This window comes from Candoia aspera, chromosome 3 (genome assembly GCF_035149785.1).
Source record: "Candoia aspera isolate rCanAsp1 chromosome 3, rCanAsp1.hap2, whole genome shotgun sequence".
In the NCBI taxonomy this organism is placed as follows: Eukaryota; Metazoa; Chordata; class Lepidosauria; order Squamata; family Boidae; genus Candoia; species Candoia aspera.
The window spans coordinates 164,167,818-164,193,760 of record NC_086155.1 but is presented as its reverse complement, the minus strand read 5'-3'; the positions used below and the strand labels follow the sequence as shown (position 1 = coordinate 164,193,760).

The 25,943-nt window shown below is 36.3% G+C and overlaps 1 protein-coding gene across 1 annotated transcript in view; it reads left to right on the top strand.

The window, feature by feature from the left end:
- CDH2 (cadherin 2) overlaps positions 1–25,943 on the top strand; it is a 146,714-nt gene that overhangs the window by 5,230 nt on the left and 115,541 nt on the right. Inside the window, exon 2 of the mRNA XM_063299220.1 lies at positions 13,410–13,524. Within this exon, the coding sequence (XP_063155290.1) occupies positions 13,410–13,524 (115 nt within the window). The remainder of the gene's footprint in view (positions 1–13,409; positions 13,525–25,943) is intronic.

Sequence of the window (25,943 nt, the reverse complement as noted above, 5' to 3'; positions counted from 1 at the left end):
TCAGAGTGAAGAGGCATGGGACTATGTTTTAGATTAACCTTAAGGTACTGTGGTAGGTTGGTAAATGGATCTGTTGTTTTTTTTAAAAATCAAGTTCTGTGATGTTTCAGTTTTCTTCTCTCCCCCCCCCCCCCCAAAGTTCATATTTTTGTTCTGAGTAATTTCAGTGTAAGTAAATGCTATGCATATTGGGAAATAGCCGGGATTTGATATTTTGCTTGCTTGCTTGTTTGTTTTGGTACTATTATCAGTGGTGTAATCTAAATGTAACAGATCAAAAAACTAATGTCAGATCAAAAAACTGATCAAAAAACTCATTTTTTGTGGAAGTTCAGAAGAAACCATTTTTTGAAGAAATGCTTTCTTATTAAATAGATAAATTTCAAATACGTTTCTGAATTAAATAAGAAGTTGACACTGGGAATAATAAAATTATTCGACAAAATTCACATTAGTCCAGTTAAGATGACATACCTTTAAACATTATATACGTTAATATTTTTCAATTGTTATAGTAAATATCAACATTACAAATAAACCTTTAAAGCTGAATTATTTAAATTCAGAAAGTCCCATTTATTATTTAAAAATATTACCCTTAGGTTCAGCAATAATTTGAAGAATTTTGGAATCCTTAGCTAAGCTTGCTTTGAGAGAATTATTCTTGGTTCTCTCATCCGTTATCCTGTTCTATTTGTGATAGACTTAGAACTCAATTAACACTCTGTCCCTTCAGCAGAATTACGCTCCTGCCAACCGAAAACAGAGAACACAGTTTTTGCCCATTCTTCTGTGTGCCCCATTGTCCTGTGTACCGTAAAAAACTGCTTTGCGGGTCATGGAATCCTCCAGATCATTTGTGGCAGCTGCTTGGAAGAAATGCTGTTAGTTTCTTCTCTACTCTTCTGGATTGGAATCCCTTCCACCAAATCCTGTTTTTTAGGATTATGTTGCTGCTGCTGTTCTCATTAGGATGGGCCTACATTTTCCATAGGCATTGTTGCTTTCTTTGCCTGCTACTTCCAACAGGTTTGCATTGCTTCAATAATTTTTCCACCATTTATTCACAAATATCTAGTGCTAGCCACAGTGACAGAAGAGGACACCTGTGCAGTGATGTCACAACACTTTTGCATATTGTGCATCCTGACACTGGACAGGATGCTAATATCCCCCTGCTCCCCCCGTAGATTCCTGTGAAGGAATATCAGCATTATACCTGGGACAGAGTAGAAAATAAAGCTTGCTGTAATATCAGTAGAAGCAAAACCTTGTAAATTAAAATAGTTCAAAAAGAAGGCTTACAACACTTTCTTATTGGAAAGCAAAGAATCAGCATTCCAATTGCTTCAGAAACCTATTAACAATTAACAATTGTTAATTAATTGTTAACCTATTAACAATAAATAGAAGAGATTGAATACAACTGTATTCATTAAATGAAGATGGCCGCTTAGTGACTCTTGCATTGCTTATCTTGTGATATTTCGGCCTATTCTTCATTTAAAAAAGTGATTTGCTCCCATTTGCATCCTGTTTTCTCTTTTCTCCTTTTTGAGTATATAATGTAAAAGAATACAAGAGAATATTGAGAATATTCTCATATATATATTTGAGAGTATAATGTAAAAAAAAAGACTAAAGAAATTAGGATGGCACTTAGAGACTTAATGCAGTTAGCATGATGCAAATATTTGTGAACTTAAGTCTTTTTGTCAATTGATAAAATGTTCTTATTTTACAGATGTATATGAATGGAAAAATATTTTTATTCCAATTTAAGTTGGTTGAAATGTATTTGTTAGATTTATATCCTGTTACTACTCTAGGAGTTCAAGGTGGCTTACATGGGATTCTCCCTTTGTTTTATCCCCACAACAATCCTGTGAGGCAGAAAGAGTGTGACTGGCCCAAAGTCACCCGGTGAGTTTTCACAGCTGGTTTGATGGTTTTTTGGAAACAAATCTTCTGAACCAAAAGTGGTTTGAGATGTTTGAGATGAATGCAATAGGTCTCCTTTGGGCCAAACTGCCCTAAATCCTGAGTCTTACTTAAATGTTGATCAGCATTAACAGTTTTAGCTGATGCTTATTCCAGCTTTGCTATCCACTAATTATACAGCCATTATTAAACAGGAATTCCTAGTTTTAAGTGTTGGGTAAATAGAACCAATTTTTATTTACTAATAAATATTAGGCCAGTGGTTTCATTTTAGCATTTCCTTAAAAAAACTGATGGTAACATTAAGGTCATAATGAGGATGGACTAGAAAATGGAAATGCCATCTAATGTCAGGTTTGTACTCCCCCCCCCATAGAGACTTTTTCTCTATTTGTGCTAATTATTGTAAGCTACTTTAGAAACTTATATAAGCAGACAAGCTTATATAAGACAAATAAATAAATACTGGCAGATGATGGCTTATATATTAGTAGACAATGATTGGCAGCAAATACTCTCCAGCTATTTGGATCTGAAACACACACAAGTCTTTAAAATCACCAGTATGCAACAGGTTGAATATGACTGAGGTTCTCATTCATCTGACACTGTGGTTTTATACTTTCCCATTCAGATTTAGAAATTATGTATGGCCTTTTGTCATTTTTGCCCACTATTCAGAGGAAGAGATGCTAACAAAATGTAGCAGAAAGCAAAAAGTCTTATTGATATTTCAGGACTGAAAATAATTAATACAGTGAAAGTAGCTAAAATGCTATACAAGTGGTCCTCACTTAATGACGCTAATTGGGACTGGAATTTCTATTGCTAAGCAAGGCAGTTGTAAAGCACGTCACGTGAACATGCCACTTAGCCATGGCAGTTCTGGCAGTCCCTGGTTACTGTCATTAAGCGAGGACTTAATGTAATTGCAACTTCTGACTTCCTGCCAGTTTTCCCATTGACTTTGCTTGTGGGAAGCTGGCAGGGAAGGTTGCAAATGGTGATCACTTAACTGCAGGATGCTGCAACGGTCAGAAATCCGGGCTAGTTGTTGAGCGAGTTTGAACGGTTGCTGAATGAGAGTGGTCATTAAATGAGGACTATCTGTATGGAATTATGCTCATTTGAAATCTGTTTCTTAGTCTCACTAGGAAGTATAAAAGTCAAGGTTTGAGGGTTAAGCTATAATGAAATGTACATTATATGTTAGAATTGAAGTAGAATCATCAAAATTATTTGTGGTCCTCTCAGGTAAACCAAACAGGAAACAAGAGATGAGCTGATTCTACTTTATTGTAAGGCTACATTAACAGAATCTTGCAAGTCTGAAAGTACAAACCTCCTGTCCTCCCTATTTATCACCTGAGTAGTTAGGGTGGATCCTTCCCAAGTGTCTTTCTCTGGCCCTTACTCTGTTGCAGACTCCTTTCTCTTTTATCTGATTATTCCCTAGGTGACATCTCCATCCCCATCTTCTGAGGTCACCCTCACATTCGATCACAGTTTCAATGTAAGGCACAGCTATATGTCTTCTCAACAATTAGGGAAAAACAGCAGAGAATAGTTTTTAGAATTCAAAGTAGTGTGGACAGTCAAATATGCATAAATTATATATGAGTGAATAAACTATATATTTTAATTAAACAGCTATATGTTAATATTTTAAATAACGTCATTTTTCTGTGTCATGTAGAAAACGTTGAATTTCAGATAAATTCTTACATAATGTACCATAGCCTTCAGTTTCAGGAAGGCATTATTCAATCACTATGTTTTGTTTTTATATCTAATAGGGCTGTGCATGCTTTGAATGTGATTCTGAAGAAATGCTTTGCACCTGGGATGAGCACAACTCCTCTCTGCTATTCCTGAAACATGAAGCTGAAAAAAGGGGCAGCTGCTTTAAAGAGCTACATTTCAATAAATCAACTGCTTGAAATAGCTGCATGTTGAAACCTGAAAAAAGGGGGCTCTCATAGTGAGTAGGAGGTAGCTGGGTTTGCAGTCACTTAAGGTTCCAAGCAATTAGGTGAAATCCATTTCAAAGCACAGACACACAGGGGTCCATGAAGACCAAATGACAAAAAAAAGGGTCATAGTGCTGTGATAGAAATTCTGCGTGTGATGCGGTTGCTTGCACATACAAGAGGAGTGGTTCTTGCTGGGCAGCTGCATGGCACTTACTGTTTCAATGGAAGTATTGGATGCTGTGGACATTCTACAACATGATCCCAGTTTCTCATATAAGAAGCTAACTCTGTCTGGAAGGATTTTAAGATTTAACAGTACAATTCAACATGGGCAAAGGGTTGAGAACAAAGCAGTAAATTGGTGTCTTCAGCAGAAGCCTGCTAAGTCATTCCAGATACAGAGAAATAAACAAGCTGTATTTCTCCATCTCTCTTTCTCTTTTCCATCTCTCTCTTTTCTCTCTCTTTTTAATCCAGTTGTATAAGGGCTTTGTTACCTTTCCTTGCATTGGTTATAATGGAATCAAAAATTCCTATATACCTTCTAGCTGGCTTAATCTTGAGGCCCCTCAGCAGAATGGAAGGCTTTTAGTTCTGGTGGGCCAAGGATAGTTCAACTTCATTTAAGCTGTTGACAGGGACACTTTTGGCAATTCAGGCCATGGAAGCTACCACCCGTGCCTTTATATTCCTTCCAGCAACTAAATTTGTGGGTTATGATACATTTATGTCAGGAATTCTGACATATGGAAACTGCTTGTTCCAAGGGGCTTCTTTAAATCAGAGTTCTATGAATTTGAAATTGAGACTTGTATTTGCTGTTGTCAAAGGAAGTAAACTAAGGTGTAGCACAAACAAGTTCTTTTTTCTCCAGTTGAACTGCAAGCCTTTCTTTTACTTGGTTTGACCTTCTCTCTAACTTTATCAAAACATTTTGTCAAAACATATCCCTTAAAGTTACAGAGAAGTCCAAACCAATTAAAAGAAAGGCTTGTAGTGTTTAAATCTAAGCATTTTTTATACTGATACATGACTTTGAAGACTTTAAGAGCTTTGAGACATTAGGAAAAATGAGAGATGCATTTATTTAGTTCCAAAAGTTCATTATTTAAAACTGCAGTAGTGTGTTTAATGAGATTCAACCAGGATGATAGTTTCAGAGTATTAGGTGAACCATCCATCCATCCATCCAGTACAACATAGCTTGAAGACCTACATTCAGCTGAGCTGTTCTTAATTTTAGAAGAAATTGTCATATTCTTACTTGTTTAGTGACTCATTATAAGGATCAGTACTGTAGTGAAGTTCAAGCTATGCTATTTATAGCAGTTTCAAAATTGGTTAGGAAAAATATGAGAAAATTAAAAGTATATAAGGAAAAAAAAACCTTTTCCCCATTTTATAATGCATAATTAGGCAAACCAAACAATAGGCTAATATAATTGAAGCAAGATAGAGGGTTAATATTAATCATAATATTCGTACCAGCTACTGGATCATCTTGTTCACATAAGCTTCATAGATATACTTGGGGTGCCTTCAATCCATAGTTTAATTTGGCAGTATGCCCCTCTGCTCAGAAAAAGATAGAGGTAGTCATGGTAAAGCGGACTGGCTCCAAGTCAGCAAAAGACTTGAGACAAAGCTGTATACTCTCTTCTTATTTATTTGGGCTACAGTATATGCTGAACATTATATTAAGGGAAGCTGGATTGGATGATGAGCATGGTTTTAAAATAGGAAGAAGAAATAACATACACCATGCTATCCAATAGTTGAATGTGCAAATAATGTAGAAGCTCTAATAATGAGAGTCAAAGAGTACAATAAAAATGAGACTAAGATTAAATATAAAGACCAAACTAATGAGAACAAGTACAGCAAACAGCCTTGGGATTGACAGTAAAGATACTGAAGTGGTGGATAGCTTTTGCCTTTTAGGATCAGATATCAACAGTAAAGGAACCAGTAGTCAAGAAATGAAGCAGTGAAGAAGCAGGATAGAAAGAGATTTTGAATGTTGGTATTGGAGAAGACTCCTGAGAATACCATGGATAGCCAAGAAAACAAACAAATACATCCCAAAAGAAGTTATTCTAGACTTTTCTGTTGAGGCACAGAGGACCAGGCTCAAATTATATTTTGAATATATTATACAAAGAGGTAGCTCTCTTGAAAAGTCTATAATGCTGCGAACAGTGGAAGGAAAGGGAAGCTAACCAATAGCAAGGTGGATAGACTCGATTACAGCAGCAATTGGTACACAATTGGAAGACCTGAAGGGCCAGGTTGGGGACAGATCATCATGGAGAAGGTCCATCTATGTGATCACTAAGAATTGACACCAACTTGATGTCTCACGATCACCCTGAAGTAGTAGAGAGACTTACGGTAAATAAGCAGCTCTTTCATTTATAGCCAGCAACCCCTCTTCCCCAGCCATTATATTTGTCAGAATGCCTGTGTGCCATACTTCTGGAGAAAAAATGGTGGACTGAAGACGGCTCTGCAAAAACCTGAGCCAGCAACCACGACAGAATAAAGAGCTGGCGAGGAGATCGGCTCTTTGTAATTCCTCTCTGGACAAGGAGAGGACCTGAGATCACCCACAAGTGCTCCAGACAGCTGCTCTTCATGAGGAGACAGCCAAACAGCGGTCTCTGGTGGGTTTATTGCTCTGGGAGACAGAATAACTGTCCTTACTCATGACAATAACCATCTTGCTCAAACTGCAGTTGGCACCTTTAAAAGGACACTGGATTCACATACTTCCTTTTCTAATCACTTTCGGAAATTGCTTATTAACTAGTTTTCAGCTATTAGTAAAAGGAAGAAATATAAAGTTGTTTTATTTGATCAAGGTTAAAATAGGTATGTTGTTATCTCTGGTAACCCTTTATGGACTTTTGCTGACATCAGGACTGAAATGACAAGGTTTTATGGATTTGTTTATAGATAAGAGATGGGATATGGGAAGAAAATAGCATTTCTTGTATTTTAAGATAAGGTGGTAAGTTACTAAAATAGTTCATATTCTGATGAAAGGGGAAGTTACTTCATATATTTTTCTTTTTCTTTACTATATTCATATTTTTTCTTTCTTTTCTATTTTTCTTTCTCTTGTTCTCTTTTCTGCAACTTCTGTTTTTTCTTTTTTTTCTGTTTTTTAGTTTGTATTCGTTTTTATTGTAAATTGTATTCTTTAATAAAATTACTGTAAAAAAAAAGAATGCCTATGTGGATATTCATGGGGATATTTGGTTAAGTCCTCACAAGCCTTTAGAATGCAAGAGGAGAATCACACGTTGAATTGTTCCCCTCCCTTAGTATCTAAGTCTTGTCTGTGACGGAGTAAAATATTAAGCATTCTCTTTAAAGACTTCTCTAACTTGAACATTTTCCATGCGAAGGAAAATATTTCTCCAGGTAACATTACTTATGTGAATTCTGAAATGGAAGTTTTAATTGGCTCTAACAGTCTGTATATGATTAGAATAGGCTGAAACCAGTGAAGTTGACCATTGCAAAGTCTTTTTCAGATGAGCGATTTATATAGATAACTCACAGACAAATGACCGCAAGGGAGATGCTGATAATCAGTTAGCTCCATTCCAAATCTGTTTGATAAGCTGACAAAATAAGTGGGGTTGTAAAAGACCTATTATTCGAAGCAAATATTTGTAGCTCAGGGTTGAACTGTGGAGTCCCTGGTGCTCTCTGAGCCTTGTTGTTTTTTTGCAGACATTTCATTGCCAGACTAGGCAACATCTTCAGTGATTGGGCTGTTGTTTACTGCTTGGTTGATTGACTGAGTTAATCTAGAGAATTCCTGGAAGCTTGGCACTGAGACAAAGCCGCCATCAGCAGACACATAGAGGTAAACAACATTTACATACCATTCAAAAGAGACAATAGAAAAGCCAAAAGACCAGAACACCTCCTCACCAGCAATCAATACCCAGATATGCAAGGATTAACACTAGGATTAACACCAGATGAACAATCAAACAGCACAATATACCCTAATAAAAGAACCATTTAATCAGTCAATCAACCAAGCAGCAAACAACAGCCCAATCAAGGAACTCCCAAGCAGACGACAACACCACCAACACAAGCTGGACAACCCATGGTATATAAACAGAGAGCAAGGCCCACTCCCTCCTTGCACTGAAGATGTTGCCTAGTCTGGCAATGAAACGTCTGCAAGAAAACAACAAGGCTCAGAGAACACCAGGGACTCCACAGACCTATTAATGTTGTGATTTCTTGTTGTGATTTGTAAAGAAATGTCTTTAAATATCTAAGTACTATACAGATATTTAAAATAAAACAGATTCTATCTACAGACTTTCTGCCTAAGATAAAACAAAACTAACACCCAAGATCTTCCAGTGCTGAAAATGATAACTCTATGACCTAGCTTGTTAAATTCATTGTGTTTGGTTCCAGCCATTGTTCACTGGGTTTTGCTCTAATTACTTCCCCTAAAAGTTTTTTTTTTAAATTTCTTGATTAATAAGAACTTAAATAGGTCTTCTCAGAGTCACCCAGTGAAAGTTAAGTAACGAAAAGTTTTCTCAGGATGTTATGTAATTTAAAAGAGTCATAAAAGTGTTTTTATAATAATATTAAAGATCTTGTGATATGCAGTGTGTTTACTCATACAGAGTCATGTTTCCTCCCCACTTTTCAATTCTTTAAAAAAATTGAAACATTTCAATCTCTCTTTTTTTTACGTTTTCCATGTGATCTGAGCATTTCTGGAAGATGTAATGATTAAGAGAAGATGTTGCTTGGTTTGTAGTCTCATGTGTTGATGAGAAAAATGAAGCTATAATGTACTTAATGTAGAATGAAACATCAGAAGCATGAACAATTGGTTTGTCTCCCTTTTAGGCAGGTAGAAGAGAGCCAGGACCAGTTATGAGAATTAGTATATCAGTATTACAAACCATATTTCAGGGAGCGAATTGTCCATCTCCTTTCACCTTGTTTGAGCTTCACCCTGCTTGCTTAATGTTCCCTGTGCCACAGCTTTTCTTCCATTCCTTCTATTATAAAGTAGGGGGATTTGGGCTGGTTGATGCTTTAGTGGTATAATTTGAAAATGTTACATGTTTTTGGAAGAGGTGGCTGTAGGTTTTCCTCCAGTGTCTTTGACAATAAAGCTAGAAAGTTTATAGGGTTGGGTATTCCAATCAATGCATTTTTCTGGCAGAAGAGAGAGAATAACCTAAAGGCAGCAGATAAATTAGGTTTCCCTAGTCTTAAGTGCTTAGTTTTTCTCTGCTAGGCCAACAACAACAAAAACGGGGGAGAGGAAGACAGTTGTTGCAACTCAGCACAGTGTTGTATTCCATCCATTGGAGAAGTCACGAGCCTTTTGAATTTTAACTGAGGTGATTGTTTGAAGGGCTATTTCCAATAACAAGGTATTGTGGTTTAACCATAGAAGCAACTTTTAATAAAAAAATAATGTATTCTCATGCATGTAAGAAAAAGAAGGCTAGGGCTGGGGAGAAGGGATTCTGTAAACTAGGTTTTCTACTAATCTTACACTTTAAGGATCCCCAACCTTTCTGAGCTGATGGGTCCATTTGGAATTTTTAGAGTATGTTAGTTATGTGTACTCTCATGAAATAGCTGCCATGGTGTGGCCAGTCCCAGAACAGCTATATGCTAGCAAATTAAGTACTGGATTGCAGCCGTCATTTTATTTTCTAAGGATGCATCTCAGATTGATAAGGAATTCAGAGGCATTTTTGGAAATACAGACTATGCTTGGAGCAGGTGTTTACTTTGTAGCATGCCAGCTTCCTATTCATTTTGTTTTAATTAAAAGTCTCTAAAAAATAGGTAAGGTAGGGAGCTTGATAGACACCAAGGACTGTGTTTGAGGATACTTGCCAGCCTGGGATGACATTGGAGACTCGGATTCTCTTAATGATATCAACAACCGTATACATGCATCTTTAGAAGCAGGTATTAATATGCAGAATTAGAAAGGTGATATTATTGGACCTGTGGCTGTTAGAGAACTGTTTATTAGGTTGTGGAATGCTTTGGATTTATTTCCAAAAAGAAACAAACTGTGTATGGTGGCACAAACGTAGCACTTGTCTGTATTTTTTAGCAGGATCACATGGCTTTGGAATTTTGTATGCACAAAAGTTTGTATAGATTAAATAACAATGTTCAATAATATGTACATGATAACCCCTACCACAGGGGGTCTCAAGCCTGCTGCAAGCTTCCCTGTTAAAATTATTTATATAACCAAGCAACATATACATAAGTAGTATAGCATTCCGTGTGATTAGGACATATGCTCATGGCCATTCCTGTTTTCAGTACTCATTTAAAGTTCCCTTTTTATGAGATATGTAGGTTGAAAAGGCATCTTGAAAAAAGCCCAGATCTCTTACTGGGTTTTCCAGCCTAAATAATTTAGACCTAGTAGTAAAATGTAGAGATACTTGCTGACTGAATTTTAATTTCGTCCTGTTGCTTTATAAGGGCAAATCTGAGGCTTCCATTATATAACCATAGTTTATGTCCATGTGCTATATCCGATCAAAACATAATACAGTATTTTGTATTCATGGAATTGTTCTTAAAAGTCATTTTCATGGATGCTTAGCTCTAGTTCATGTTATCTTCAGCAGTGTGTTGTAAATACAATTTTTAAATTCTTCATGTGCATCCACCTAGAAGCCACAGTTAAAAATCTAGAGAATTCGTAATCACTGTAACTATTTAGTGCTATAGTTCCAACAACCATAATCAATCTATTGAGCATTTTGCTTACAGTAATCAGACATGGCAATAATGTTAGCAGTTGATCTAGCAAAGCTGGCTTTGTGTGAAGGAAAGGCTGATTATTATAAATGCTCTCTGGGCTTAGTAAACTGTCATGTTTAATGATAGTACCTTAGTACCAATATTATAATGCTCCTTTGTGGAAAAAGTTAAAATTCACTAACATTCATGCTATGTGTGCATGGTGTGTGTCAAAAAACCAAGATGGTGATTGTGTCAATGCAGTTGAAGTCCCCTTCCATTATACGTGTATGTGATGTTGACATATGAATAAAAGCGTCAGGGCTTCGATTGCATTGCCTCAACCTCCAACTTGCCCTTTTTCACCTCCTTCAGTAAATGCCAGTTTGCAGAGCTCAAAAATAATATATTTAGTGCCACTTAGTGGTGGAGCTTTGGGTACACTAAAATGTTTTTCATTGTCTTGTGCAGAAGAACTGATGCTTTCCTTCCATTTTTACAAATTTGCTGTAGGACTGTACTATAGGGTGAATTTCAGAGTCATACATAAATACTTACATTTCATTCACATCAGCTGTTTCATTAGTTATCTGCTGATACCTCACTAGCAAGAATTTTGAATTTTGATTGAAGGGTCTCTTATAGCATACTTCCTGCTATTAACTTTTGCAGAACGCTAGCTTATGAAGTGATGCGGTTTTGCTAATTTGATTGATTGATTACATTTATATGGCCGCCATCTTACACAAGGTGACTGGGTGGCATATAGCAATTAAATAAAAACAGCATATAAGTAAAAAACAATCCTTATAAAAAGATAAAAGTAAAGAAGGATATATTTTTTAAAAATTTAAAACATTAGATCTCAGTACTAGTTTAGTATGTTTCAGTTGCCATATTAGGAAATAATTTAAACATTTTCATACAGTAATCACCATTGCTTATCCATATTTGTGTAACAGTTCACATCTTTATAGGACAATTCACATATCCACACCCTAACACTGAGAGAGAATGGCTTTTGGTCCAAACTGCATAATCAGCTGCTGTGCACACAGCAATGACTCACCAAAGAATGATAGTTGTCAGGTGGTTTGACTTTTCTGTGGAAGGTATTTTATATATATGTATATATATAAAAATAAAAATTCAAGTCTGCTGCTCATAGAAGACCAAAAGAGTCTTTACTATTCTTTGAAGGAAAAAAAAAACAAGCAGAGCTTTACATGCAGGAAAGAATGAGACAGTTTTCTTGCATGGAGTGGCAGGAAGTAGTTTTAGGATTGGCAGTAGTCCATAACTTAGTGATTGAATTAAAATCTCTCATTCCTCTTAAGTTCCTGGCTAAGGAATCTTGACAATAAAATGATTTGGGGAAGAGAGTGCTCTCTTTTGTTTCTGGGAAAAAAATGAGAGGTTGCAAATAAAAGCATTAAAAAACCTTTATTCATCCAAAGCTTTTGTTTCATTGGGCATTGTTTTAGTGTATAGAAATGATTTACAGAAATGGTGTGCTGGAAGAAATTGACTGATTCCTATGCACATAAGTGTAGGTGTGTTAAAATCTTGTTATCCACACAGCTGCCCACCTAGGATTTATCTGTTTCAAAAGAAGTTCAAGAGGCTATCATGTCCCTCCATGTTTAGCTTATTAATTTATGGAAAGTGATAGCATTTGGGCCTAAAGTACTCCCTGTGCTTCTCCTTCTGGGTGGTGACCCTATTTGTTGCTTCCACCCTTCTTTTTAAGAAATAGACCCAATAATTAGCTTTATAACTTAGGGATCATTTGCCACTTACAAATTGTTTGGTGCTGCTGTTTGCCAATGTAATCTACAGGAGCCTAAGATGGAAGCAGATGTTAATCTGCCACTATTAACCATGACAAATAGAAACTCTCTTTTTAAAAAGGTTTGCCTTCATGAAAGAAACAGAAATCTCTCTCAGGTACGGCTTATTAATTAAAACTAAGGCTGTGGTAGATAGACATAAACTACTATTTTATTGATTGCTCTCTTGAGGTGAATCTGGTTCTTGATTCATGGATAAACACATTTTCCTCAATATGGAGAAAAAAAATAGTGTTTCAGTTTAGCCAAATTAACTATGTGAAATGTAAATCAGTTTTCCGTTCTGGTAAGGCAGATATTTTATTTAGCCTTCCTTTATTATGACAAATGTTTTATGAGGCATGAGCAGAAGACAACATGCTTTCTTAATGACATATTTGACGTTTAGATAGACCAACAAATTATATTTCTGTGTTTATGTAGATAAAGGCTGAGTTGAAGAGATAGACCCAAAAATGTATTAATGTTCTTAGTTATCATCTTTTGAATTGGTTGTTAAATCTCACAAATGTATCATAGTCTGTAACAGAGAAACTTCATTTTGTATAAGGTTTAGTTCTATTTGCAGGAATATGATTGCTCTCTCCCACAATTCTATTTCAGACCAAATGGCTGTTTTAGTTGAAATATTCAGTGGGTTAACAAATTAAGATTGTATATTATTTAGATCTTACTAGGCAAGTGGGATTTGTTTCTTCCATTCCAGTTATCAGAAAGATTAACCCTTTGCCCCTGGAATTCTAATTGCAGCCATTTGGAAACAAAGAAGCTGTTTGTATAAGATAGTAGCAAAATCAGGGTTTATGCCAAGTTGAATGTTTCTCAGTTGCAAGTATTACATAAATTTTGTCTTGCATTTCAGGTACCTATAAAAGCAACTTGTGAAGAAGGCACATTATGCAAGACTGGATTTCCTGAAGACATTTACAATGCAGTCATATCCAAGGGAGTAAACAAGGGACAGCCTCTTCTGAATGGTATTGTTGAACATGACATTTAGTTTCTTACTCTATCTTGTACATAAAGTAGAGTCAGGGTTAAATTCCTTAAATATCGTGGGAACCTCTTTTTTTCTTCAGTTACATGCTCAGTTCCTCTCTGAGCTCTGGATTTGGTATAGATGGATGGTACTTTACGAATGATGGACCATAAGAATAACTTAGGATCTTGTACCATTGACATAACCTTGAATTATGTTAGTATCTATAAACTGCTTTAGTTTATTTTTTTGTACTCTGCAGAGACTTCATTGCCAGAGAGGTTTATTCGAATATTCCTTGGTTAATCCACTAGATAAAGTGTTTTTGTTTAATAAAGATTGTTCTCAAGTCTGTGAGTTTCCATAAACTGAAATTACTTATTTATCAGAAAAAGAATATTATGTTTCAAAATAAGTTCCACTACTACATCAGAAGCAGATTTGCCTGCCATGTGGCAGACAGAGCATCTATAGAAAGTCAAGATAGTGTAATTCCTTCTTCCTTGCATGTCTTTTCTCTGGGATAGATGTTTTGTGAATTTTGAAAGCTTTTTGTGAATACTATATTGAGTGCTTCTGCACATGTTAAGCAAATTCTACATTTGGATTTAAAATATTACTTCAAGAGAAGCACAGTGTCCTTAGTGCTTTTCTTCCCCTGAACGTGGTTTTAGACCTTGAACCTAAAGTAATTTTTTTTCATGTTTTTGGCTGCAAAAGGTTTGCAAAAGTAGCATAACATTTACTGTTGTCACATAGTTTACAAAAGATTTTTTTTATATATATCCTTTTTTTTTTTAAAAAGCAAAACCTTGTTTATACTTTTCTCATATGCAGGAGAGGACGAGAATACAAATATGAACCTACAGTATTAAATCTGTCTGTGTAGAAAGACATGGACAATCATAACATTCTCCACTAACTCCATGATCTTCAAAATTTAAATTGGTGTCTGATTTATTTCTGTTATTTGAGGAGCAGTATTCAAGGTTCAAAATCAGTCATTTCTCTGTTTTAGTTTCTGTATTGGTCTGATGAATAGTTCTGGAGAAGTTAAAAAGTTTGTATGATAGTTTACAGTGCTTAAATTGGTATAGTAAAAGTATTGCTGCAACATCAGTGTCGGTGTTCTTATGGCTAATACAATCACTTCTGCTTTTATTAAGAAGTATATTTGTTAATTCTTTGTGCTCGATAATATTCATATTTACTTATACACATCTGTATGTTTGGCTGCAATTTTAATTATCAGTAAAGGGTGTTGGAGTAAGAAAGCATATTAATTTTATGTTTTATACCTGTGAATGTCATTGAAATTACTTTGTAGCTAATTTAAAAATTACGATGCTGATCAAGAAGATTGGTTTCAATGAGTTCCAAATTTATCTTAAAGAAAAACTAATTTGATTTATTCCATTATTTCACTCCAATATAAATATGGCTGCATAGATCAAGAATTAAATAAATGGAAAAGATTGTTTAAATGAGGCTGCAAATCAAATTGATCCTTGAAACAAAAGCTTTCTCTGTGTTTAAAATATTCTCCTCAGCAGAATCTTCTTGCAGTTATATTTTTAATATTTTATAACAATAATTGATTCCCAAATCATTTTACGTTATTAAAAACCTGACTTAATAAAGTACTTTAGTGTTTCATTTAAAACAGACAAGTATATTTCATATATTTTGTTTAGAAGTCGTTACTTTTGAAAATAGTGACATCAAATATTTTGCAAAAAACAGTAACTGTAGTTTTGTCTTATTGTGTGTCTTTTGTATATAGATAAAATAAATAAGTAAACATAAATGAACAATACAAATCATATTCCTAAACCAGTTCTATATTTAGGGGCTATAAGTCCATCACATTAGCAAAAATAGGAATTCCTAACTGTTTTAAACAGAATGTTTGTGACTGATTTCTTTTACACTTACATGTGACTAATTTTATTGATGAATATTTTTTCTCTCCATAAAAAAACACAAAACTTCAATAACCTTCACCTTTAAATGTTTCTACTCCTTTTTTTCCCCCTTGTTCACTTGAATGCACATCTTTTTGTGAGAAATTTGTAGCCTAAAACAAAGCATCAAGTTCTCTTACTCAACTTCTAGTGGTGATTATTGAAGAAGAAAGGTAATTGGAAATAACAGTAAACCACCCAGAGTCCCCCGAAGGGACAAGATGGGCGGGGACAAATTGGATGGATGGATAAATAAATAAATAAAGCAATTGTATATGCATAAAGGATGAAATGTTAAGGAGTTATGGTCTTCGTTATATATCACTTAAGAATAGTCTCAGTTAATTTGATACAGCGTGCATATAATAGATATGGTGAGAATGGATTTTCCTGCCCACTTCTATCCATGGCAGATGCCTTTCAGCCCACCCAGCCCTGAGAGAGAAGAGGGAGGTCCCAAAAAATTAGATTAAGAAAAAAATCAGGTAAAATCAAATCCTTTTCTGGAATGGTTATAAAGATTTTGAATCCTTGTATGCTAGCTTATCAGAGACAATAATGAAGAAAACATTAGTTTAAACCATATGTTTATGACTCTGCAAGCCATAGTTTATGACACTTTTTCATCATATCATATTAGGATTAACTACAGTTGAAAGTTTAGGTGTGACCCTAGCCTGTAGTGAATAAAAAATCTCATAGGCTGATGAGAGGTGGGGAAGGTAGACACTGAGGCTCATAGTATTAAACTGTGGTTTAGTTAGTAACTGTGGTTTAGGAATATGTTCAGGTACATCTACTGCATGCTTGGGATTTTAATCAGATGTAAATCTACAATACATTCTGATCAGGAACACTAACAAAGCATTATTCTTGTACTGGTCATTAACTGAGATGCTGGCTTTAACCATAGTTGAAGGTAAGGTACCTCCTTTTCTTTCTTCGACACCCATGCTCCAAAATGAGTATTTCTGAAACTTTCAAAGGTTTCACTTACAATTCTTTTCAAATACTGTATTTATTGCAAAGGAAGACAACCCTGAATTCGATAAACCATTGCCCCTCCCCTTCAAGAGTAGTTAGAAAAAAATGGTCTCCATTCCCCTTTTGTCCAAAAATCAAAGACTTTCCAATTGTAAAAATAAATTATTTGGGGAAAACAGCAGTCTTCTTTTCATGTAAATACCATTAGCACTTTGGTTGTTGACAGATTTCATGTGCTCTGCTTTTACTTAATGCCTATCTGTTAATTTTTAACAGCCTTTCCCAAACCATATGCTGGAATGTATTGGGACTTGAAGTCCCAAGAATTACTACCACTATGGAAGCCCAAAATATCTGAAGGGCACTAGATTGCATTGTTTTGATAATAATGGCTTTATGTCAGTGTAGATATCACATACATTAGAATCTTAATGTTAAAAATAAAAGTATGATCTATCTACAATTCATTACTACAAGCTAGCCTGAAGTAATTGGATCAATAGGTTGCTTGGCCTGAAAGTCCAGAAACTTGCATATAAACATTTAGCACTTTACTGACTATATATATGAGGCAACAACTAATTTGAAATGTTCAATATTCAATATATTCAAAAAATCAGTATTCAAAGGCAGTGTTTGTTTTGCTTCAGAATGAATCACCACGCTCTGTGGATTAGTGGGAACTACTTGACAAACTTCCTGGGGCATCAATTTTTTCCCACTGTAACTCCTTAGTCAAATTATTTTAATGGTTAATTCTCAGGAAAGTACCGACATGCTTGAAAGCATATCATTTGCTGGTTTAATAAATGTACAAGCTATCATTGGATGGCTTTGACTTAGAATTTAATTACACTGTCATTTTGAAGTACTATTGTTGTCTAAAGTCCATTTTCTGGTTATTAAACTAGATACATGTGACAACAGAAGTTAAATATATTTTGTGTATAGCCACTATTTGGGGGTGCGGGAAGTGTTCCGGGGCCTGACAAACAATTCTATGTATTCATTGATATTCTTGGAGCTTATTCAGATTTGCATCAATGTGAGATTTGAATTTTGCACTTTTATTGTTATGGATTTTCTACAGATGTTGACACAGTGTAAAGATTTCCTACTAAACTGACAGTTTGTCAAAAGGGTGGAGATTTAATTATCCTCTTAGCTAGCAGTAAAATACAGTGACTGTGGAAAGAGACTAATAAACTACCTATACATTTTTCATTTGTTTCTCTTGCTTTTGAAATTTAAGGCAGGCAAAACTCATTGTTTCTCTTCAAAGTGCAAAATTTTATGTTAAAACAAGTTTTTCAGTACAAAATAGTTCTATATCTTCTTTTGAATGTCTTCTCACATTCCTGCATTCCCATATGAACCTTGCCATTGCTACAGTTTTCTCAGCAGATCCTGCATCTACTTGAAATTCAGTTTGTTCAAAGTCATAATATGTTAGGAACAATAAGGGAAAATGCACATTTTATCTGTTTTTTTCCCCAAGTATTTTTTTGAAACTCGTGGGTTCTATTTAAACTGATGTGTATTTTTGAAAATGTATTATTACAATATTTTTCTAATACAGGTTATTTCTTAATATCTGTAAATTAGGATTTTTTTCTTTCTTACTATTTTTCGGGAGGGAACTTTCATTTTCATTTTTCAAATATAAGTTCATTCCAAATCAACTCTGCATAATTTTTAATGTCATAAGTCAAATTAATTTTTACTACTGCCTTAGGCCAGCACAGTTAATGTCATAAGAAAATTCAAATGTATTTTTGTATACCTGGCAATTTGCACATACCTTTTCTTGCATTTTTCCCATTATATGAATTTCCTTGCCAGTTTTTTTCATATGCATAGATTTGTATATGCATTTCTCCTAAGGTATGAATTTCTATCCACATTCTTTAAAAGATGAGAACTGCATTGCAAAATTCAGGGGAAAATGATTTTTTCTATATTTCTATATTTATGTTTATTTCTGTAGTTACTTTTGTTTTCTTTTTATTGCCTGTATTTTAACTTATTTCAACAATTCATTCTACAAAAATGAGGTTTTTTTAAGTAAATGTATAATATAAAAAGGGATGCGGTGGCGCTGCAGGTTAAACCGCTGAGCTGCTGAGCTTGCCGATCGGAAGGTCGGCGGTTCGAATCCGCATGACGGGGTGAGCTCCCGTTGCTAGTCCCAGCTCCTGCCAACCTAGCAGTTCGAAAACATGCAAATGTGAGTAGATTAATAGGTACCGCTTCGGCGGGCGGGTAACGGTGTTCCGTGACTGTCATGCTGGCCACATGACCACGGAAGTGTCTACGGACAAACGCTGGCTCTTTGGCTTTGAAACGGCAATGAGCACCTTCCCCTAGAGTCGGATACGACTGGACTTAATGTCAAGGGAAACCTTTACCTTTATAATATAAAAAGGGATTTCTTTGTTGCCTATTGTCACCACCGGGTTTTGATCAGCCAAGTGCATAAAATGTTGGCAGAAGAAAAATGATTAACAATATACTTTTCAAATGAATATTTCTAAGTTACTTTCTAGGATAAAAAATGTTCCAAAGTGGCTTTCATAAAAGACTGATATGCGTGTGCCATGTTTAGTGAAACTTGCATCCAGATTAGCTAGCTTCAAAAAGTTGGAACAATTCAGGGAAGTCATGGGTATCATGGCTATTAGCTTTGATTGCAGTGGCACTGCCTCTGAAGGCCATCTGCTGGGAGACTTATGGGGTTCCTTGTGAGAACAGACTGCTGGACTAGATGGGCCAGGAGTCTGATCCAGCAGGGTACTGCATATGATCTTCATCCAAAAGAGTGCTCATAAAACTGGAGCACTTTTGTTTTAATAAACGTTTTGGTTTTCTATAAAGAAAAGTATGAATGTTCCCAATCTGAGAGAGAACAAGAGTTCAACCATGTACTACGGAAAAGAGTTGGTACCTGACTAATAGGGAGTCATAAAAGTTAAATGACAAGAAATGTTGTAATAAGCAACAAAAAGTGTTTCCAGTAAGACTGTGAAAGCTATTTGGCCAACTCACAAGCAATCTTAACATGAGTGCTATTTGTGCACATGGGAGCTGTTGAAACAGTCACGCCAAGCCTTTGAGAGGAGGTGGCAGACAGACACTTTGAACAACGGCTTCAGATAAGAGCTTCTCTAAAGGATTTTGTGGAGTCCTAGTATTCAGACAGAAATATTTGTCTGAATATCACTGGCTGCATGTTTTTATATGAAGAAAAATATTGAAAATAATAATAAGGAATTATTATTTCTATTGAATAAAACTTTTAAAAAAAACATTTAGTTTTTCTAGTATCCACCCAAATCTTTTATTCCCCTAATAATACTGGAAAAATAATAAACATTGCCCAATATTCTTTTATACTATTTTTTTCCTTGATTTTTATCTACAGACACAAATCCAAATTTCAGCAACACATGATGAGAACTGTGGAGAAATGCTTGGGCAGGTTTTATAGATGGCTTTAGCAGGCAGGGAAACATAGATGAAAGCCAAGAGGGAACATATTGTCTAAAGCAGGCAGATAGCGAACTGTTTTCTAGTTGGAGCTTACTATTAACAAATGTGAGCAGAGCAGGAAGTGCAATTAAGTGGTATCTTAACGTCGTCTCTAAAGGGATAGAACTTTATATGGAACAGGGATAGGGTGTGGAATCAAAAAAGCACCCACATCTTCTGTTGGTTTGAGTAGAAGGAATATTGCTTATACCAGCTCAAGGCTGGTATAAATTATCAACCTGATTCCCCCCCCCCTTTTTTTTCTGCAGCCATATGACTTCCTCTCAATTGCTGCTGCACCACTGAAATTTAGTGACAAAACGCAAAGAACAAATTTTACACTAATATGCTGTAGGAAACTGAAAAACTGAAGATGAGGTTTTTCAAAACAAACAAACAGAGCCATCCTCCAGCAGGAACAAAAAAATCTCACCCCAAAATTCTGTTATAACTTTGCACATTATGGCCTTTGGCCAGCAGAAACATTTAGAAATAAACTGCAGTCTCCAGGTGCTAAAAGATAGTTGTTCTTGCTGAATTATGAGGTAGCTGTAGAGCCATGGATCCAAGGCTGCTGCTGATTTGTCCCACCAACTATTTCAGGGCCTTCGATTAGCAGAACCAGTGGGACTTTATTCTGGGATAAAAAAGCCTTCTGCTGATGATTATGACCTGTTTTATTTTTCATCTTTTCTGATAATTTTATTCTTTCTGTGTTTTTTGTTTTCCCAATTGTATACTTTTTTTCTGTAAGTGAGCTGGGTATAAATCCATTAAATATACAAAACAATGTATATATGAAAGTGGCAGATAGAAAATGACTAGAAAAATATGGTGATTTTTTTTTAATGGTAACATTTGGAGTTGCCTAAAATATTAAAAAGAAAAAGGAATGAATTCAACGTTATAAAAATGGTTATCATGTCTCTGAAGTATTGCAGACAACTTTATCTTTGGTGTTTGACTGGTAAGCTTTCTGGTATGCTTAGCATCTAACTGATCTCCATATTTGGGAAAGGAATGTTACTCAAAGTGAAAATGTGCGCCCCCCACCCCTGGCAACCTTCTTCAGGTTGTTATCACATTTTTAGTATGGCATGGAATCAGGCATGGCTATTTGAACATAAACGGATAGTATACAAAAGTATTCTGATTACAGATACCAATTCTGCATTATTTAGTTAATATTTACATTCATATGCAAGGCTGGGAATTCTAAATGATTCTTCTAAAACTATTAAAGATAGAAGAAATTCACAATTTCAACTTTACAGAGCTGAACATCACAACATCCCAAGAATATATACTTTAAATTTTGCATTAGCTTCAGTGGCCACCATGGTTACTCTATTTAGATCTACATTTGTTTTCTATTGCAAGAAAGAATTATTCACGCTTCTGATTTACCATGATGCAGGAAAACAGCTAATGATTAGTAACTCCCAAACTGCTTTATATCAAATTAGTTTGGTGTGAATTTTTTTAAAAAGATTATATAAATTGAAAAACCATTGGTAAATTGAGAAACTATTGGTGTTGTCAAAAAATAGCATTCATAAATCTTGAGACCATTTCCAGAGACATCTCCAGGAGGGCAATGGAGATGAGAGAGACAGAGCTTATGGTATGATGCTGCAACACTGCTTTCATCGTTCTCATGGAAGGAACCAGAATTTGCAAATGCCACTGATGGTTTCCTTAAGGCTGCCAGCTCCACCGAATAAAACTGGCACTTCTGAATGGCATATGATAGTGAATCGGGTACAGTGCCAATTTCAGTGTCTGGAAGGTATACATGAGTTTTCAAAAGAACAAATTAGGGTTAAATCTTCCTATATTGTAGTTTGATTTTTTTTTTAATTGTAGTGTAATTGTGTTGTGTATTTTTCATAAAAATGGACATTTGCATTGAAGCTGAGGCCTTTATCAGCTTACAGCAGCCTTTCTTAACCTTTTGACCTTGGAGGAACCTTTGAAATATGTTTTCAGGCCTCAGGGAACCCCTCTACATTCAGGCTCAAATATAGGCCACAGGTAACAAAATAGTTATATTCATTTCATGTGTAGGCCTGTATATATGCATTAACAGTGTTCTTAAATTAAAAATAAAGAATGAAACTTACCTCTTTAATGTGAAGTTGCCTGAATTTGAAATAATTTTAAAAATAAATTGTGATCTCCCAGGGAACCCTTAGTGACTTCTCGCGGAACCCTAGGATTCCATGGAAACCTGATTGAGAAACCCTGGTTTACAGTTTCATTATATATTATGCCAACAGCATTCTTAGAACTTGTATGTATTTTTTGTATTCTTTTATGCCTTCTAACTCTTTGGCCTTGGCAGTGTGTTTAGTTACCAGTTTATTAATATTTACAGCTATACACCAAGCAATGTAGATTTTCAGTTTCCAACTGATGCAGAAATGTGTCTTGACTTAAATAAGTCATGCTTTTTGTTCCTTTAGCTTCAATTGTGTGTTGTTGCTTAGTATTCTTGCATATAGGGAGCCAACAAAATTTTGCTTGCTGCTTGTATAAATGTTTTATATGATTATACACCAGTGTATATCAATTGTTGAGCAACAAGATAATTTAGATGGTTATTCAGGAAATAAGAATTCAGAAATGAAAAAGTTGATTATTTTTGTGATGATTTAAACTATTTAAATTGCTTATTTCTTATTGCTGTAATTGTATATTGACTTATATTATAATATAACTATTATACAGATATTATATATCTGCATATGTATTGATTTATATTATAATGTAACTATTATACAGATATTATATATCTGCATATGTATTGATTTATATTATAATGTAACTATTATACAGATATTATATATCTGCATATGTATATTGATTTATATTTTAAAAAATAGGACATTTTTTTTTCTTTTTGCAGACAGGGAAATAACAGTAAAATTGCTCCTCAAGTATGCAGTAGAGCAATGTTCTCCAACCTTGACAACTTTAAGCTGTATAGACTTGAACTCCCAGAATTCCCCAGCCAGCTATAGAATTTAAAAGTTGTAATGGTTGCCTAATCCCAAATACTCAGTCTCACAAGCCAGGGCTTAAAGATAACTGATTTATTAAAGGAATAGTATGCAAATACAGAGAAAGCTGAGAATGAGCAAAAGCGCGCCAAATACAAACTTAAAAGCCTTGCGTCCGAACCAGTCCCGCCCCCAATGCTCGTTAGCAACCACCCCCCTCCCAGGTGCTAGCAACCGTTACATGCGCCTGGGAAACTAACCTTGAAAAGAATACTAACCCAAACATACATTCCGAAGTAGCAAGATAAAGAACACAGCAGAAATGGAAAATACCAGCAAACGTGCAAGCATGTAATACACGAATTAGAGGTTTGTCAGGTTTGACATGAGAAACGTTACGATGTTAACAGAACATTGAAATGATGAACATGACATATCGCCCTCCTAAAAAAAATGCTAAGGAGCCGGCTTGGCCGGATAGGCAGAATGAAAACGGGCAACTAGGTCAGGGGAGCGAATGTCGTGAGCAGAAACCCATTCAGGATGAGGGAAATGTTTCCAACGAACAAGATATTGCAAGGTGGAGCGCTGGCGGCGGGAGTCAAGGATTTCCCTGACTTCGAAGTGTTGTTGGTCATCGATCATGATGGGAGGTGGTGGGGTTGGTTGGGGATGTCAGCGATCCGACTGTAGGTACGGTTTGAGTAAGCTGCAATGGAAAACAGGATTCCAACGTTTAAGATTATGGGGTAGATCAAGTTTGAACGTCACAGGATTAATTTGTGCAATAATAGGGAAAGGACCAACAAATTTAGGACCAAGTTTTTTCGAAGGTTGTGGTGATTTGATGAATTTTGTGGATAGATAGACTTTATCCCCGACAGCAAATGTAGGTTGGGGGGAGCGTCTGGCGTCTGCATGTTTTTTATAGGTGGATTGGGCATGATGAAGGGCTTGTTGAATGTTTTGCCATGAGTCTTTTAGAGTCTCTGCCCAGTCAGTGAGAGAGGCAGGCAGTGATTGCGGATGCGGGAGTTCGGGTATTGGGACAAACTCACGCCCAAAGACAGTTTTAAAAGGAACTTGTCCAGTGCTTTGATGCACTGCGTTGTTATAGGCAACTTCAGCAAATGGGAGAAGGTCCACCCAGTTGTCTTGTTGATAATTGACGAATGCCCGCAAATATTGTTCTAGTGTTGAATTAACAGCCTCAGTAGATCCATCCGTCTCCGGATGCCACGCGGTGGAGAGGGCTTGTTTGGTGCCAGTCAATTTCAAAAATGCCCGCCAAAATTGTGACGTAAATTGTGAGCCCCTGTCACTCACCAAACGGGCGGGGACTCCGTGAAGGCGGTACATGTGTACAAGGAATAGGCGTGCCAGCTGTTGTGCGGTGGGAATAGAAGTGCATGGGATAAAATGCGCTTGTTTAGAGAAAAAGTCCTTGACCACCCAAATGACTGTTTTTCGTTGACTGGGTGGCAGGTTGACAATAAAATCCATAGATATGTCCTGCCATGGGTAGGAAGGGGTTGCCACAGGTTGCAGAAAGCCTTGAGGCTTGCCAGTTTTGCACTTGGTTGTTGCACACACAGGGCAAGCAGCCACATAAGCTTTAAGGTCTTTCAGAAGAGTTGGCCACCAGAATTGACGTCTGATGAGATGGAGGGTTTTGAGGTAGCCGAAATGTCCAGCCACCTTATCATCATGGCAGCGGTGGAGGATCGTCTTTCGTAAAGCCTCGGGTACATACAGACGATCGTTTCGCCAGGCAAAGTCCTCAGTGAAAGTTACAGTGTTTAAATTTGCCTGTAACCAAGTGTCAGATTTCAAGTGGAAAAGCAACTGTTGTTTCAAGTCTGATGGAATTGGCAAACGTGCCGGACGGGAGGGAGGCGGAGCGGTTTGGCGTTGAGCTTGTTGTGCTTGCGTCTGACTGCGTGTTACAGCTGCCAAACTCAATTGCTTTTCAGTCCACACAGTACCCTGCACAGTTGGCCCAGGGCCAGCATCTTGGGGCCTGCGTGATAAAGCATCTGCTAAAAAGTTTTTCTTGCCTGGTATAAATTTGAGTGTGAAATCAAAGCGACTAAAAAATTCAGCCCATCGAAGTTGTTTGGGGCTGAGTTTTCGACTTGTGCTTAATGCCTCAAGGTTCTTATGATCAGTCCACACTTCGAAAGGGTGGGAAGCCCCTTCTAATACGTGACCCCAGGTTTCCAGGGCTGTCTTGACAGCAAACGCCTCTTTCTCCCATACATGCCACCGTCTCTCCGTTTCTGTGAACTTGCGAGAGAGGTAAGCACAGGGTTTTAAAGTGCCAGATTGGTCTGCTTGAAGCAGAATTGCTCCGATGGAGAGGTCGGAGGCATCAACCTGCACTACGAAAGGCTTAGTTGGGTCAGGATGCTGCAAAATAGGTTCAGTGGTGAAAATCTGTTTGAGCGCATCAAACGCTTGTTGGCAGGCTGGGGTCCATTTAAGGAGCGCGCCTGGGTTCTTTGAGCGCCGCGTATCCCCCTGAGCTTTAGTTTTTAGTAGTTCAGTAAGGGGAAGGGCAATTTCAGCAAAATTTTGGGCAAATGCCCTATAGAAGTTGGCGAATCCAAGGAAACTTTGTAATTGACGCCTGGTACGGGGAGGTTCCCATGCCACAATGGCTTCAACCTTGGCAGAATCCATTTCAATGCCTTTTGCTGAGATTCTATATCCCAGGTAATCAATTTGTGATTGATGGAAGGCACATTTAGACAGTTTTGCATACAACTCAGCTTTTCTCAGTTTAGCAAGCACTTGTCGGACTAAGTGAATATGTTCTGCCATGGTTTCAGTATAAATCAATACATCATCCAAATACACTAATACCCCTTTAAATAGGTGGTCATGCAAGACCTCATTGATTAGTTGCATAAAAACCCCAGGTGCCCCTGACAAACCAA